This window comes from Podarcis bocagei, assembly GCF_964188305.1.
Source record: "Podarcis bocagei genome assembly, chromosome: 4".
Lineage (NCBI taxonomy): Eukaryota > Metazoa > Chordata > Lepidosauria > Squamata > Lacertidae > Podarcis > Podarcis bocagei.
Window position 1 is genome coordinate 17,816,560 of NC_138128.1, and position 17,743 is coordinate 17,834,302.

Genomic DNA, 17,743 nt, shown 5'->3' on the forward strand with positions numbered 1-17,743 from the left:
GGTTTGCATCTCCGCTCCTCCACATGCAGCTGCTGGGTGACCTTGGGCTAGTCACACTTCTCTGAAGTCTCTCAGCCCCACTCACCTCACAGAGTGTTTGTTGTGGGGGAGGAAGGGAAAGGAGATTGTTAGCCGCTTTGGGTAGTGATAAAGCAGGATATCAAATCCAAACTATTAGGAAGCTGCCTAGTACTGCATCAGACCAGTGTTCCAACCACCTCAGTATTGTCCACACGGACTGGCAGCAGTGACTCTCCAGGGTTTCGTACACCTGTCTAACTTGGAGGCAATCAGCACATCTTGGGGTGTTCTGTGACCCCCCACCCCCCTTACTTAAGAATCACTGAGTGAATTATTCACATAATATGATAATTTGCAATCAAGTCACATCTACTGGGGGGGGGGTTGTGGCAGAGAGGTGGGAGAAGAAAAAGGCTTTTAATTTTCAATTCCATTGTGTTCTTTTCCTCCCCTCGCCCATGCTCCAATTAAAGGGTGGAAAGAATGCATAATCAGATTGAAGATAATTCTGACTTTTCTTGATTTATTGCTAGTTCACTTGGCATGTATTGACTGTGTGTTGATGTGTGATTAGGTTTATCATCCCTTTGGGCCGCCATTGACTGCTGCCAACTGATTTTTCCCTGTGTATAATGCCAGACCTTCGTATCCCTTTTCCCTCCCGCATTGCACTATGTACATAAGCAGAAGGGGAGGAAAAACTGCTTCCATTATATGCGTTTTTAAAACACACACATCTGGAATCTTTAAATGATTGCAGCATCTTTCAGTTTAGACAGTTAAAAAAAGCTACGTCTTTTGAAACCAGGCAGCAATTATGTGAGGATTGCGAAAAGGTTTTAGCACCCTAATGGCCTCATCCTGTCTTCTGAAAAGAGGAAGTTGCCTTATACCATATCATTTGTCCATTGAACTCCAGTGTGGTGTAATGGTTAGGGTGTCCAACAAGGATCTGGGAGACCAGGGTCCAAATCTAATCTCTGTCATGAAGCTCCTTGGGTGACCATGAGTCAATTCACTGCCTCTTAGCCTCCCAGGCTTGCTGTGAGGATAGAATGAGGAGGGGAAAAGTCATTCATGCTGTGACCTTGAGCTTCTTGGTGGAAAGAAGGGAAAGAAATCTAATGAAGAAACAAACGGACAGACTTGGTATTGTCTACACTGACTGGCAGCAGTTGGGTCTTTCTCAGTGCTACCTGGAGATGATCTAGGGACCTTCTGTATGCAAGGCAGATGTTTTGCCACTCAGCTTTGGCCCTTCTAGGGTCTAGAAGCCAAGCCTTATGAGGAACGGTCGAAGGAGCTTGGGTATGTTTAGCCTGGGAAAGAGGAGACTGAGGGGAGATATGATAGCCATTGTCAAATATCTGAAGGGCTGTCACATGGAGGATGGAGCCAGCTTGTTTTTTCCTGCTCTGGAAGGTAGGACTCGAATCAATGGCTTCAAGTTGCGGGAAAGCAGATTCCGAATAGACATACGAAAAAACTTTCTGGTGGTATGAGCTGTTCTGACAGTGGAACAGTCTCCCTCGGGAGGTTGTGGACTTTCCTTCCTTGGAGGCTTTTAAACAGAGGTTGGGTGGCCATCTGTCATGGATGCTTTAGCTGAGATTCCCCGCATTGCAGGGGGTTGGACTAGATGACCCTTGGGCCCAATTATGTGAGTTCAGAGTGCACCAGAAAGCTAAAGAAAGGAAGTTCATTCAAATGGTTAACACAGATGGTTTGTTCTTGTAATGCTATCAGGTTGTAAAGGTGGGAAGCTTTTGGCTACATGGATGCATGCAACCTGTAATTTCCCAAAGGCCACATTGTCGATGCACAAATTGCATGGTTTGTGCAACTTCACTGATAGTTCCTGAGAACTTTCTTTTGCTGATTTTGTTAAGGATTCCTTCCCTCCTATTCCTTGTACATTCGTTTATTATTATTATTTTTCAAAATGGATACACACACATATTTTGTTACCTGTTGAACTACTCCTCATTTACATCCAGTTTATTTATTTTTTCCTTTTTCAGTTGTATATGAGCACCGGTCAAGATTAGAGAAATCTTTGCAGAAAGAAAGGCTTGAACATAAGAAAGCAAAAGAAGGTAAAAGATTTTACTTTTCACAAAAAGAAAAAGGATAGGAAACAGGAGAAATGTTGTTCCTACTTGTATTCTTATTACAGGAACACTGTGTTGCATTCAGGGCCATCACGGTTTTCAAGACTCCTTTAAAATAGGTTATGCTTTGCCAAACATTTTTGAAAATAAGAATTGGCTATTTTGCTTCGGAGCGATCAGATCTCTGGAGTTTCTTAATGAGTTTTTACTGCCATCTAGTGGATAAGGACAACAGCAACAAAACTCCATCTGACTATATGAGTGTTTTCCCAAAATAAAGTTTTGATTCTTGCACTCAAAAACACATTTATATTTCTACAGTTAATACCTATGGATATATTTCCTGGCCAGTACTCAGAACAATAGGCAAACACTCTTTGCAGATTATGGCATAATTCAGGTAACAGTGTCTCCTGGCATCCCATTATAACCATTGCTCATTCGGCTAGGGCTGTGCTTTCTGGGTCATGTTGGCACTTCTGAGATACCACAGCATCTCTGAGTTGTAGCACAGGCTTAATAAGTCAGTCCTGGTATATCCTTATTCCAGTGGTGGGTTTCAGGCCCCCCAGGTTTCTGGATTTGGCCTGTGAGGCTGTTTTGGATAAGTCCATGCCCACCTTCCCAAGCCTGATTTGCCCTCCCAGTTCTTCCTTTGCAGCTGTGGCTTTAATATTTCTGTGTGTGATGGGAAATCCCTGATGTCACGGCACATGCCTGGCATCCCATGCTGTCGGGGCAAATGACAGGTGATTGGCTCCGCCCACTTGGGTCTGTGGTTGATCGGGGTTCCTATCTCCATATTGGAAACCCTAAGGACAAGTAAACCTTCCCACTAACATGGATTATGTGTTGCTTGTGTCCATGCATGTAGCATAATTGTGGAGACTTGGTTTGTCCCAGGTGCTCTCACTTGCCTCTTTACGTGTGCACAACAAATGCCTGAAGAAGACTCTCCTAGTAGCTGAATGTGTAAACCAACAGCCTCAGCAGAGTCCGTAGCAAAAGGTTGTATTCAGCTCACGAGAAGACCCATTGACATTAATGGCCCTAAGTTAGCAATGTCTGTTAATTTTAGTGGGGCTACTCTGAATAGGACTTAGTTACACTGACTTAAAATAATGCAATGCTATGATTAATGAACAACGCTTTCATTGGACTGAGATACCCAGAGGGACTCTTGAACTTGTCTTTCTTGATCACGGATGACCTAAATGGAGATGAACAATGAATTCACCTTTCTGTATTGTTGAAGAGATTTTCTGCATTTCTTTTGTCTGGGGGAGAGATGCAGAAGGTTTCTTCCTCAAAACAGCAAGATGGTTTCATTGTTCAGCCTGTTTAGGCCATCTTTCCAATTAGCAACTCATCTTCCTAATTAGGGATATAGCAGATTAGACTGATACCACCTGTATGCAGAGATGTTTTGACTTTGTCTCTTGGATGTGTTTTATTGTTTTTGCAGTTGATTTATTGTATGCCTTTTAAATGTTTAAACACATTGCATGCCGCCCTGATAGCTGTATAGATGGAGATTATAAATATAAATAGACTTTAGCCTTTTAACATCATTTTCTCTTCCTTTTTGTTTTTTAGACTTTCTTGTTTATAAATTAGAAGCACAAGAAACACTAAATAAAGGAAGGGTAAGTGAAGTAATGAACAAGATGTTTCTGCTTATTGCATAAGCTGAACTGATAATAGAGTTATGAATGCTCTTAACATTTAACCTGTTCCAAGGTATGAAGAAAAAGGAAAACATACATAATTATAATTCACAAGAAATAAGATTACTTGGAGGTTGACTTGTCCTACGAGGCTTAAGGAGTCTTATTAAACAAATTCACAAAGGATAAGGCTATCCAATGGTTACTGAGGTTTCCCCCTGGTAGATTTGCTGGGTCTGTTTCTTGCTTCAGAAAAAGTGTTTTTTCCCCCAGACCAATTTAATTTGGAGGGGGCGATTTTTGGACGCTTGAAGTTAAACAGCGGGAGCTTTTGATTCCCTTCCTACAGACATGGAGACAAAGGGGAAGTGCAGCTTGCATGTTCTGAAGGTGGAGAGTGATGTCGGGATGTCTAAGAAAATTGCTGAGGCTTTGCTACTGCTTCCACTCCAGAGTTTGACACCTTTGTAGCTCAATGGCGGAGGATCTGCTTTGCTTGCAGGAAGTCTTGGGTTCAACCCCTGGGATCACTAAGTTGGGCTGGGCATGAAACTCGGAAGAGCTACTATCAGTCAATACAGACCGTTGTGAACTAAAAGGACCTATAAACTTTCTCTATTCTTCTGTGTTCTGCCTCCATCTTGGGGGGTTAAAGTTGGCCTGTTGTTTGTGGGAAATCTGCAACTTGAAGATGTCCTGTGCCCTGCGAGCCTGATACATGGGCAGCCCTATAAGTAGATCCATGGGCAAGTTCAGAGTTTCCTAGTATTATAATTTACAGAGAGGTACTGTAGCTATGCAGGAAGCCGCTGAGTATGTCAGCTAACTATATATGACTCTTTTTGTTTTGCAGCAAGATTCCAATAGCAGATATGGAGCACTGAATGTGCAACACCAGATGTTGAAGGTAGATACATGGATCTTCTTAAGCATCCTGTCTTAACAGGGAAGTTAGAAAAAGATGACAACTTTTTGCTTCCAGTCCTAGTTGGCATTTTGGGGAAATGGATGTCTCCAACACCAATAGACCTTCTGGGTGTCAAGAGAAGGCCTTGGTTGCAAAATGTTTGCTTCCCGGTGATTGTGTGCAAAATTTTAAACTGTTCTGGAACATGTGTACCCCAGCAGCTGCCTTAATCTTCTGTTGTTCTACACACCGAGAAGTGTTTGACTTGGGGAACACTCTGAAGCAGCGATCTGCCTCACCTACAATCTGAGGTGGTAACAGACCCATCAGAGGACTTTACAACATTAGCAAGATTCAAATTGAATCACTGATCTGGTTTGCACGTAATGCAGAAATAATAATTTAGTGCTATGCCAGTTACGCTACTCCTTCCCCTCTACTTCATGGTATGGTTGCAAGGAGGACATTGGAAAAATCCACTTCCTGTTTGAAACTAACCATGGTTTACTGTGGAACTTGAAAAGGATGAACCAGTGGAGAGGGAAAGGTAAACCATGGTTCAGCGTTATGTCCAAATCAAGGCATTGTTAACACTCCCACCAACACTAACCCAAGGTTAATGCTACTCATGGTTTTCATCTTAACTAGACTGACTCCATGGAAGTATTGAAATTCTACAGGCCTATGTTAAAACATGCTCTCATCCTGGGATGGGGTTGCCCTGAACGTCCAAATACATAAGTTGTCAGCTGGTCAGATAAATAATTCCTTGTGATGTGTCTTGTTTTTCCCCCTCTCTCCTTTTTGCAGAGCCAGCATGAAGAACTGAGGAAGCAGCACGCAGACCTGGAAGAGGAGCACAGGAGGCAGGGAGATGACTTCAACAGAGTGGTCAATGATCATAAGGAAAAATATATGGAGTTACAGCAAGAGAAGGAGCAGGAGCTCTCCAAGCTGAAAGGTACAGCATTGTGTTACTTGATTTAAATTTTGGGGAGGGGGAAGAGGGGCTGGGCCATTCCCTGGAATTGCTACCCGTGTTGGCATTAACGCAGCTTCCATTAGGACTTGACTGCAAATATTTAAATTCGTGAATAATTAGGATGCTCTGTGTCTCTCTCTGCTATGTATAAATCTGTCGGATCAATTTTTGTTTGCGCTGAATTTTTAATAGAATCCATGTATAATCTGCGAGAAGAGAACAGGCAGCTGAGGAAAGCCCACCAAGATATTCATACTCAGCTACAAGATGTGAAGGTAAGAACTTGGACCCCCCAAGGCAAGAGTCGGGGGCAGGGAGAGAGAAAAAGCTCCTTGTTTGCAACTGGGAAAATAAGATGATGGTTGCAAATAGATCTTTTCTTGTTTAATGGAAGGAAAGATGCGATGGGTATGTTTTTCTTAAATGTGCGCACAATCGTGCTGATATTACTTTTTAATTATTTACTAGCAGCCTCGAACCCGGTATTGCCCGGGAATTCTAAGAAACCCAAGAATCAGTGCAATTTTGAAACCAGTGGTTGAAATTACTACAGTTTTGAAAGATTCAGCCTACTAAATTGATCCAAAACGCTGTCCATTTTGAATCCAAGCACCCACAAAACCTTGCTCCTTGATTTCCGAAACCACCACGTAAAATTTGTTTGTGGTAGCTTAAGTGGTGTTGAAATGCACAGCAAACCAGCAAACAACTTTCCAAAATAGGTAGCAGACCAGGGAAGAAGTACCCAGTGTTGCTCGGGAATTCTAAGAAACCCCCCAAAAAACTGAGGTTTATAAATGGGTAATGAATTTGCTGGTTTCCTGCCATGTTTGGTTAAAACCAAGGCAGTTCAGAAGGGCTCAGTCCGCCATCTTGATTCAAAATGGTTTCCAAACACTAACAAACACCTCTTTCTCTGTCTTGGGAACAGTAATGGCAGATTTACATAGTGTCCTGCTTTAGATGAAACCAAATTCAGCAGTCCCAAATCCATTCACAGGGGCTATAAAAGGGGGGGGGGCGGGTCGCAGTCCAAAGCCAAAACACAGGGGCAGCACAAGAGGCAAAAACCATAGTTATTTCTGCACAAAAAGGCAACTTTACTGAAGTGTTGGTAAGATGTAAACACACACAAAAAATAATTATATGAAAGGCAGGGGCTGAATCAATTAAACTGCTGGCAATCCTAAGATTATTTCTTGGTGTCTGATGAAGTGCATTTGGGATCAACCTTGATGGTGGCGTTTTCTTTTGTGTAGCTGCAGCATAAGAGTTTAATCTCTCAACATGACCAGCTTGTAGTGACGCTGGAAGAACACAAGAGTGCGCTAGAAGCTGCGCAGGTCAGCCAAGAAAATGGCTTTGCATCCACTCTGCTCTTAATGAATGGTGTTTTTGTTTTCGTCTATTTAAAAAAACCTTCCTAACATTTCTTCCCTCTTTTTTTTTTTCTGCTGACCACAACTTTTATGCATGCACGCCTTTGGTGGGGGTGGGGGTGGGGATCTCCGGTTAACAACCAGCTGCCCTCTCGGGGTAAGAAATGCATGCTTCGAAGGATTTCTGCTCTGCCAAAATTATAGCGTAGTAAATTGTTTTTGTTTCTTGACAGCTCCATTATGGGCTCGAGTGAATGCATGCATATATGGATAAAAACCACATCTTTCTTTCCTGTCCAGGAGGCTACAAGCTACGGCTTCCATACAGCGGGGCCGTGAGGGTGTGCCTTGGGGGGCCTGAGCCCCTGGAGCTTTTGCACTGGTCCCCCCCCCCAGATCATATACACCTTCCCACCCCCCTTTTTAAAAAGTGACTTCGTTTGCAGGGCTGCTGAATATTCTGCAGAGTACAGTTCTGGCAAGACCCCAGCCACCTTCCATCTCAGTTTGCTCAGGGACCTAAGCCAGCACCTGTGCATATAAATTAGCTCATGCAAATTTGTGCTAAGGACTTGCAACATAGGAAGTGGAGTCAGACCACCGGTCTCTCTGGCACGGTATTGTGTCTACAGTGACCCGCAGTGGCTCTCCAGGATTTCAGAGACGTGGTGTTCCCACTGCTTCTTAGATTTGCTGGGGATTGAACCTGAGATCTTCCACATGCAAAGGAGATGATGATATTATTATTATTATTATTATTATTATTATTATTATTATTATTACTATTACTATTATTACTATTATTATTATATTCAATTTGTATACCACCCTTCATCTGAAGGTCTCAAGGCGGGTCAAAGCATAAAAATACAAAATGAATGCACAAAATACATATTAAGAACAAAGCAAACCCATAAGCCACACATGCAACAAAATCATCCAATACAGCAGGACTAGGCAACGCTCTGGACACTCCATCACATTCCTCTGCTATAAGAGGAATTATAGTCCCTGTGGGACGCAGGTGGTGCTGTGGTCTAAACCACTGAGCCTCTTGGGGTTGCCGATCAGAATGTTGGTGGTTTGAATCCCAATGACAGGGTGAGCTCCCGTTGCTCTGTCCCAGCTCCTGCCAACCTAGCAGTTTGAAAGCACACCAGTGCAAGTAGATAAATAGGTACCGTTGTGGCAGGGAGGTAAACAGTGTTTCTGTGCACTCTGGTTTCCGTCACAGTGTTCCGTTGTGCCAGAAGTGGCTTAGTCCTGCTGGTCACATGACCTGGAAAGCTGTCTGCAGACAAACACCGGCTCCCTTGACCTGAAAGCGAGATGAGCGCCACAACCCCATAGTTGCCTTTGACTGGACTTAACCGTCCAGGGGTCTTCTACCTTTCCCTTAATAGGAGCAGAGTAAAGGTCCTCGCAGATGCATGCAATTTTATCCTCAAAATGCTTTGCAAGCAAGTCACAGCGAGCTACTGTCGGTTCTGACACCTCCTGTGGGCTAGACTGTAAAAGGCCCCGCGCTACCCGGAAAAGCTCTGCCAGATGGCACAATGAGGGTGCAATGGAGGCAGCAAAGGAAACCTTCTTTTCCGCTCTGCCTTCACTGCCACTAGGCAGGCTCGATGATGAGCCCTCACCAGGGTTCGAGTGCACTCAGCTACAGCCCTTTTCTCTGCAGACAGAGTCTTGTAAGCACCTAGCAAAGCTTCTATGGGAGACCTGTGGCACAACGAAGGGGAAGGGCTGTAGCTCAGTGCTGGGACACATGCTTGGCATGCAGAAGGTCCCATTCCCTGGGAACTCCAGGTAAGGCTGGGAAGAACCCCTGCCTGAAACCCTGGAGGTGATTTGCTAGGTGATTTGTCGTGGTTCCACATGGTATTCCAAGTGCTGGGCTATACTTGCCTGTTTTTAATTTTCTCGTGATTTTCTCCTTCACCCTCCAAGGAGCTTCAGGGTTATCTCATTTTATCCTTGAGCAGCCCTGCGAGAGAAGTGAAGTCAAGAGATTGCAACTTGGCCCGCACCACCTGGTGAGGCTAGTGGCTTGGCTAGGGCTCTGCATCATTTAATATCCCCCTTCAGCATCGAGGTGTGTTTCCCAGAGAGGCTAGCAAAAGTAGCAACTGCGGGGAGAGTACAATTTCATGGTGGTGATAATAATAATAATAATAAAACAAAGTGTACAAACCAATACAGCATGTTTAAAATAAACTCAGGTACTCAGGTACCTCCTATAGACAGGAACATCAGTCTGTTTTAATTTTTTTTATTTTAAAAGTGCTTGCGTTAATAGTAAAGGAACGTCCTTTTTTGCCTGACACCTACGCTTTAGCAGCCTAGGCACAGGGCTCTAAACTAGCTGCAGTTTCCAGAGTGTCTTCAAAGGCAGCCCCACGCAAAGTGTATTGAAGCAATACAACTTTAAGAGTTACCCAGGGGATGTGGATGATGAGCTTTGAGTTGCATAGGATAAAGCGGGGGGCGGGGGGGGGGGAGGATTGGCAGGATGCTTAAGCAGGGGAAGAAAACCTTACTGTTTTTTAGGAGCTCAAAGAACTTGAGACAGTTGTTTGCCAAGGGGCTTCTTGCAGTGCGAACTTACTCCAAGGCAGCACCAGATCTATAGCTCAGTGGTAGACTGCAGACTTTACATGCAAAGTCCCAGGTTCCATCCCATTTGTCTCCAGTTTTTAAAAGGAGAAGGTGATGCAAAGGGTGGGAGAGAGACCTCTGCCCAAGATCCCGGAAAAGCACTGGATTGATAGTCCAGTGGTCTGACCTTGGTGAAAGGTGGTTTTTTCTGATTCTGCGTCGAGTGGGGGAAACTCTGTTTCGTCATAAGGCAGAGCAGATATTAAAGTGGTCCTTCAAGTGAGCACAAGTATACCTTTTGAAGAGCACCCTCAGCCTTGTTGTTTGGCATTGTAGGCGCAACCCTGCTGGGAAATGCTCCAGGTTATTGGTTTGAGTTGCACCGTGATGAGTTTACAAACCTCTCTTCATCTAAATTGGGTCTTGCAAGGGGACACATACACTTTTTCGCATAACTTGGCAAGAACCAACTTTGAGATGTTTACATGTGTAAAAGAAGAGACCACGCAGACTCCTAGCACTACACAGCTTATGAAGGGGGGTTGTGTGTGCTGGATGTACGCACCGAGGGAGAGGGAGAGCTTCCAGTGTGTTTCAAACTTCTTGTTGACAGGGATGGAGTTGCTCTGCTGCAAAATGAACAACACTTTGGATGTGTATGGTGTCCTTTTTCGGAGATGAAGCCAGCAGTGTGATGGAGACTGTGCTCTCTATGGCATAACCCCCTACCCCAAATTCCTTTAGGTTCATAGGCTTTTTTGTGTAGGTTCCGTTTTTCTAAAGGCAGCCATGAGACCAAAGAAAAGAACTTGCATTCTCGCCTAGAAACTAACCTGCTGAACTCTTCTGAAATTGTTGACTGTCTCCAGCCTCCAACTTGAAACCCCCTGGCCCCCGTTTTCTGTTTTCCTGTCCCTACAGTTGGTTGGCTTTCTGTGAACATGAGTGTGCTCAGGTCTTGTTGAGTGTGTGTGTGTGTGTGTGTGTGTGTGTGTGTGTATGTATGCTCCTTTTGCAAACTGCGGTTCCTCCAAGCCTGTTGTGCGTTGCATCCAGTTGGCCACTGAGAGAATAGGATGCTGGACTAGACAGGCCATTGGTTTCATCCGGCAGGCTCTACTTGTGTTCTTGTGCTATTTTGGCTACGTTAGGAACAGCGCTCACTGCCTGAGCATTGCATATAGGGGAAATGATGGTGTAGGCATGCCATACAAAGGTCGTAGGCAGAGCTGGCCCATCTGCATGGTGCCGCTCTCCTTTCTTGATGGGGAAGAAAATTATGAATGGGGCAGCTATGTGTGGCAAGCTTCAGCAGCGAACACCCAAAATCACTTTTAGGCTGGAAAGGGTAGGATCACATCTCTTGCCTTTCAGCCATGTGATGCTGCCTTGATGTGGAAAGTGTGTTGGTCCACCGCGTATTTTGTTTTAGTGAACCACCCATGAAATAACACTACACCTTTGTTCCAGATAAATTCATTTCCATCATATGTTGGACAATTCCATTAAGAACGGGAAGCCAGTTTCCTTGCAAGCGTTTGAAGAGATGCTTGTGATTGTTCATCACACACACTCATTCGGTCGTCCTCTTTTGGTTGTATCTTTTCAGTTCATGGGACTTTCCCCCTGTTTGCGATTTCCCGCCCCAGCCCCCTCAAAAACGGGTTGAAAGGAAATGTAATAATTCACTTCTGACAGTTCTGTTCCTCTTCTGCGTGGCATGAAAAACTAATCCCCGTTTCTGGGCTGTGGGGATTTTACGCTAGACTTTGCATGCCTGCTGTAATGTATTAAATTGGCGCACCCTGGCGCATAGAAAAGATCTCGCTTTAGCACATGGGCGTTTTTGATCGGATGTGCATGTTTAGCTAAAATACCCAACTTGCCTCGGAGCCTCCAGCTTCCCTGCAGTTTTTAATAAGAAGCGGTTCATCTGACAGTGATATCTAATGGTTGCATTTGAATTCTAGTCCCAGGTGGAGGAATACAGACAGCTGAAGGAGACGCTCAAAAAGATGCCTAGCTTCCAGAAGCCAGAAAATTTTGAGCAGCAACATGTCCTGCCGGTGACATCAGCTCCTTCCCCTCTAGGGGACGCCAAAGCACATGGCCCTGACATGGTTGAAGAGCAAAAGGAGGTAATATTGGCTGACTGGCCAAGTCACCTTCCTTGATGGCGGTGATTAACATTTATATAGTATGCTTTTCAGTGTTCAGAAAGGGTTCTATATATAGTGGTACCTCAAGTTAAGAACTTAATTTGTTCTGGAGGTCCGTTCTTAACCTGAAACTGTTCTTAACCTGAGATACCACTTTACCTAATGGGGCCTCCTACTGCCGCTGCGCCGCTGCCGCACGATTTCTGTTCTCATCCTGAAGCAAAGTTCTTAACCCGAGGTACTATTTCTGGGTTAGCGGAGTCTGTAAGCTGAAGCGTCTGTAACCTGAGGTACCACTGTATTATCTCAGCAATTATTACAATAACCTATCAAGGAAGGTCAGTATTACACATTACAAGCAGGAGGGGAGAAATTGAGAAGGACAGACAATAACTCAATTCAGGCATCACACTAAACCACAGTTAAGGATGCTTTAGTTGAGAAACCATGGTTTGCTGTGGCTATTCAAAGTGATGGGCCGCAGATATGGCCTTTTGTTGGCTTCCGGAGATTCCTACACCAAAATGGGAATGTCAAGCAATTGGAAGAATTGAATGAAGAAGAGAAATGGAATAGATTATTGGGGAGAAGACATGGCTGGTTGGCTAGAACTCTGGAGCAGCTCCCACATTGCCGTTTTTGCTATTTCCATTTTTAGTAATGGTGGCGGTGGATCTAATTTAGCCTGTGTGGTACCATTGGCTGTTGCTGAGCAAAGTTTGTGTCTAACGTTGCAAAAGCATCTTATTGGTTAGATAGATGGCATTTGCAAACAAGAGGGGAGGGTGAGATTTGTTAGTTTCATATGTTTAAACTGTTCATAGCAGACTCACAGAAGCTGACTTTCTGGGATTTGAATGCTTAATTTATTTATGGTCTCTGTATCCTGAACTTTTGATCTCAAGGGATCCCCGAAAGACTCAAGGTGACTTGCACAGAATACTTCAAAAACAGAAATCGATACTGAGCAATATAAAAACAGCATAAAAATCGTGAGCCCCTCACGGGCCTGGCCTTGATGCTCAGCATGTTGCAGCAAATAAGTTCTGGAGAGTCCACCGTGGCTGACGCCAGCCTCCCTTTTTGAAAACAATTTTTCAGGTCCCAATGCTCTGTAGACAGAGAATCACTGCAGCTACAGCTGCTGCAGTCTTCATGATGTTCAATGCTGCTGGGCCCAGTGGCATTCTGGGAAAATGAAGATGGTTTCGGCTGCTACAACCCCTTCACCCAGCACTGTTTGGCTTCCCTTGACTGGGAAACTAGACCTCTGTTGATGCACCCTAGAGCAGCATTAACTGTTGACTCGTGTTAAGCTTGTGATATAATAATAATAATGATGATGATGATGATGATAATAATAATAATAATAATAATAATAATAATAATAATAATAATAATTTATTATTTGTACCCCAGCCACATTTATTATTTCTACCCCAGCCACAGAGACCAAAAATACACTAAAATGTCACACATTAAAAACTTCCCTGAACAGGGCTGCCTTAAGATGTCTTCTGAATGTCAGGTAGTTGTTTATCGCTTTGACATCTGGTGGGAGGGCGTTCCACAGGGCGGGCGCCACTACCGAGAAGGCCCTGTGCCTGGTTCCCTGTAGCTTTGCTTCTCGCAATGAGGGAACCGCCAGAAGGCCCTCGGCGCTGGACCTCAGCGTCTGGGCAGAACGATAGGGGGCGGAGATGCTCCTTCAGGTATACCGGGCCGAGGCCGTTTAGGGCTTTAAAGGTCAATACCAACACTTTGAATTGTGCTCAGAAATGTACTGGGAGCCAATGTAGGTCTTTCAAGACCGGTGTTATGTGGTCTCAGCGGCCGCCCCCAGTCACCAGTCTAGCTGCCGCATTCTGGATTAGTTGTAGTTTCCGGGTCACCTTCAAAGGTAGCCCCACATAGAGCGCATTGCAGTAGTCCAAGCGGGAGATAACTAGAGCATGCACCACTCTGACGAGACAGTCCGCGGGCAGGTAGGGTCTCAGCCTGCGTACCAGGTGGAGTTGGTAGACAGCTGCCCTGGATACAGAATTGACCTGCACCTCCATGGACAGCTGTGAGTCCAAAATGACTCCCAGACTGCACACCTGGTCCTTCAGGGGCACAGTTACCCTATTCAGGACCAGGGAGTCCTCCACACCTGCCCGCCCCCTGTCCCCACAAAACAGTACTTCTGTCTTGTCAGGATTCAACCTCAATCCATTAGCCGCCATCCATCCATACTAAGACCCCTAGATCTCTTTTCACGTGCACTACTGGCGTCCCCCGCCTTATATTTGTGCAGCTGGCTCTTCCTATGCATAGAACCTTACATTTGTCCCTATTGAAAGGCATTTTGTTAGCTTTGGCCCAGTTCTCCATTCTGTTAAGGTCAACTTGAATCCTGATTCTGTTTTCAGTGGCATTAGCTCCCCCTCCCAGGTTGGTGTCATCTGCAGATTTGATGAGCGCCCCCTCATCAAATTTGCTTACTGGGAGGGGCAAGGCAGCAGGGTTTGCACCACACTAACCTCCCACCAACTCTCCCTTCTTCTGGTAAGCAACAATGACCCACCTGCTGGGAAGGTAGTGTAGCAGATCTGCTTCACCTGGCAATTCACGTCTGTGCTGTGTTCATTGTAGGCAAAGGCTTGTCTCCCTTAAGATTAGGCTGCAAGCAAACGTTTGCGTCCTTTGCTGGCTTCGCATACGGCTGGCCACATATGTGTGTTGAGCAATGGCTCCTTAGTGAATCCTTGCGCTTAATAAAGCATGGAAGATCTTTGCTCTTTCCAAATGTCACATCATTATAGTTTGAGCAAAAGAAAGCAGCTTAAACCCCCTGGTGTCATCTTGTTTGTATGCGGCACTTTTTTATGTAAAAAGGGCAAATCCGGTTATTATTCTCATTAAAAAATAATGAAACAAAGAAAGAGTCAAGTACAGTGATGGGCCGTCTCTGATCTGTTTATATAAAAACAACACACAAAGCATCAACCCGAGCTCTTGGCGATACATGTTGGGAGACACGGGTTCCATAAACGCTGCCATTGCAGGGTGACTTGATATGAAGAGAAACCGCAGGCAGTTCAAACGTGAAGGATTTGTGCAGGCAACTGAACTCTAATTGGAGCATTTCCGAAATAAAAATAAGATCCTTTTTTCTTAGGGCTGATTTCACACCTGGGTGCCTGCCAACTGATGTCCCATCCCCTTGAAGACTCTCGGCTCCGATTCACAACTGAATGTGTGAGCTGCCTCTGCTGGAATATGTTGTGCTCATGGGCGATGGTGGGGTGATAGGAAAGCTTTGACTTCTCTGAGCGTTTGGCAGCCGACAGGCTGGCCTGTTGTGTGAACTCTTCGCTTGGATATATGCCCACACTTCTAAGGAGAGGAGAACTGCTTTACTGAACATTTAGGTCTGTGCAGTCTGGCATTTATACCACCAGTGATCAGCCACATGCTTTGGGGAAGCAAACTAGGCAGGCAAGAAGCCATGGCCCATGCCACAAATCCCCCATTCTTAGCCTATCACATTTAAGAAATAAAGGTGCTTTAGTTGAGATTCCTGTATTGCAGGGGGTTGGGCTGGATGACCCTCAGGGTCCCTTCCAACTCTATGATTCTGTGATTTTATTCTACACCAGTGTGGTGTAGTGGTTAAGAGCGGTAGTCTCGTAATCTGGGGAACCGGGTTCGGGTCTCTGCTCCGCCACATGCAGCTGCTGGGTGACCTTGGGCCAGTCACACTTCTCTGAAGTCTCTCAGTCGTACTCGCCTCACAGAGTGTTTGTTGTGGGGGAGGAAGGGAAAGGAGATTGTTAGCCGCTTTGAGATAAAGCGGGATATCAAATCCAAACTCTTCTTCTTCTACACTGCTAAGTATCCGCTTTAAAGCTCATGTTTCCTCTGTGCTCCTTGCCTTTGTTGTACGTTTTCATATCTTGCATTATTGTGTGTTGAATGTATTTTAGTTGTGTTTCATGACGTTGCGTTTTCTTTTTAATTGTTGCAAGCTGCCCTGAGTGGTTCATAAGCACTTAGAAGGATGGGCTAGAAGTCTCTCTATATTAAAAAATAAAATAAAATAAATCAGCAGCAGAGTCTTTGAAACGGGCCATTTGAAGTTTAATATTCTGCACTGTTGCAGATTACGCTAAATGGTGATCAGCCACTGGGGGGAGAAGAAGCCAACAGAGGAATCCACTTGGAAGGAAGAGAAGGCAGAGCCGAGCCGTTTCATCCTGAAAGAAAAGCCAATGAAGGTCACCCGCCGCGGGAACTCAATATTCAGCAGAAGCAAGAGGCGGGAGAAGACGAGGAGCAACGTGTGGAACAGGTTGCAGAGGAGCACAAGAAGGAACTCGAGGAGGAAGAGATGGAGCAAGCTGGGCAGCCTGAACGCTTGACAGAGGATCTTGACCAAGGCAACTTGGAGCATGAATGGAAGGAGAAAGGGCAGGCTGACGAGGAAGAAGCCAACACCCTGGGCGAACACCATCATTCGGAGGTGAGCTGTTGGTGAAATAGACACATAAATAAGAGCACTGTCATGCTTTGCATAGTAATAGCACCCCTCTGTGTTCAGCGGGGTTGCACTGTTCAACACACCAGCTAGGAAATAAGCCCCATTAAATCTATCGGGACTCATTGCCCAGTAAGTCAGTTTGGAATTGCAATTTAAGCAGCAGGGAGAGAGAGGGGGGCTTGAAACAATTTATAGCTAGTTTTGCTTTGCCAGTCACAAACAAGCCCTTTCAGAATGGAGGCTGGGGCACTGCACATACCATGACCGGAGGGGTGTGCTGCAATTTGCAGAGGGCAAGGGATGGAGCCTGCCAGTGCAATGCTGTCACTGTCACCCTGTTGATTAATTGGATGTGCGCAGACCCGGCCACACTTTGGAAGGGGAATCGTGCCACTTTGAAATGCAGCGCATGCTATATCTTACAGAATGTGCTGTGTGACGGATGCAGTTGGCAACACTAGTTGTCTTCCCATTTCTAAAATTTGCAAGCGAGGAGGGGTGGGGGTGGGGGAGCAACTTGTTGCACGATCTCTCTATTAACCTTTCGAAAAAGAAATCACATTCATCACCCCAGGACACTGGAAGCCAGAGCGAATTTCTAGATTCCTTTTCCGAAACACATTTTTGTGTGCTTAAATAGCAGGCACCCCACCCTGTTTGTTCTCTAAATCCTCCGCCTTGTTTAGACTGTCACCTTAGCTGGTGCTCAATTTGAAATCCAGCTGCATTACTGGAAGAGGCAGCAGCCGGAACATTTATTCAGCTTTAATTCGTGGCCAAGCAGCCTTTTCTTTCCAGAATTGTGTTGCTTCCTGGCCCAGGAATCATATGAGAACCAGTATGTAGTGGTTATGAGAACCATAATAATAATAATAATAATAATAATAATAATAATAATAATAATAATAATAATAATATATTATTATTATTTATACCCCGCCCATCTGGCTGGGCCTCCCCAGCCACTCTGGGCGGCTTCCATAAAACCAAAAATACAGTAAAATCACACGTTAAAAACTTCCCTGAACAGGGCTGCCTATGTAGTGGTTAAGAGCGGTGGACTCGTAATCTGGGGAACCGGGTTCGCTTCCCCACTCCTCCACATGCAGCTGCTGGGTGACCTTCTCTGAAGTCTCTCAGCCCCACTCACCTCACAGAGTGTTTGTTATGGGGGAGGAAGGGAAAGGAGAATGTTAGCCGCTTTGAGACTCCTTTGGGTAGTGATAAAGCGGGATATCAAATCCAAACTCTTATTCTATATGAGTGTGTGCATCCATGCATACACGTACATACATTTGCACTGTAGGGCGCACTACAGTGACTCTCTCACTGGGAGGGGGGCCATAGCTCAGTGGTAGAGAACATGTTTTGCATGCAGAAACTCCCAGGTTCAA

The 17,743-nt window shown here is 45.1% G+C and overlaps 1 protein-coding gene across 2 annotated transcripts in view; it reads left to right on the plus strand.

Annotated features, from left to right (window-relative positions):
* The window catches only part of GOLIM4 (golgi integral membrane protein 4), a 52,211-nt gene that overhangs the window by 23,028 nt on the left and 11,440 nt on the right, over positions 1-17,743 (plus strand). The window contains exons 2-9 of one of the 2 annotated variants that reach the window (XM_081190214.1): positions 2,043-2,117; positions 3,729-3,778; positions 4,653-4,706; positions 5,517-5,667; positions 5,881-5,963; positions 6,948-7,031; positions 11,639-11,806; positions 15,972-16,331. In XM_081190214.1, coding sequence (XP_081046340.1) covers positions 2,043-2,117; positions 3,729-3,778; positions 4,653-4,706; positions 5,517-5,667; positions 5,881-5,963; positions 6,948-7,031; positions 11,639-11,806; positions 15,972-16,331 — 1,025 coding nt within the window. The remainder of the gene's footprint in view (positions 1-2,042; positions 2,118-3,728; positions 3,779-4,652; positions 4,707-5,516; positions 5,668-5,880; positions 5,964-6,947; positions 7,032-11,638; positions 11,807-15,971; positions 16,332-17,743) is intronic. The other variant, XM_081190215.1, reaches the window with a different exon arrangement.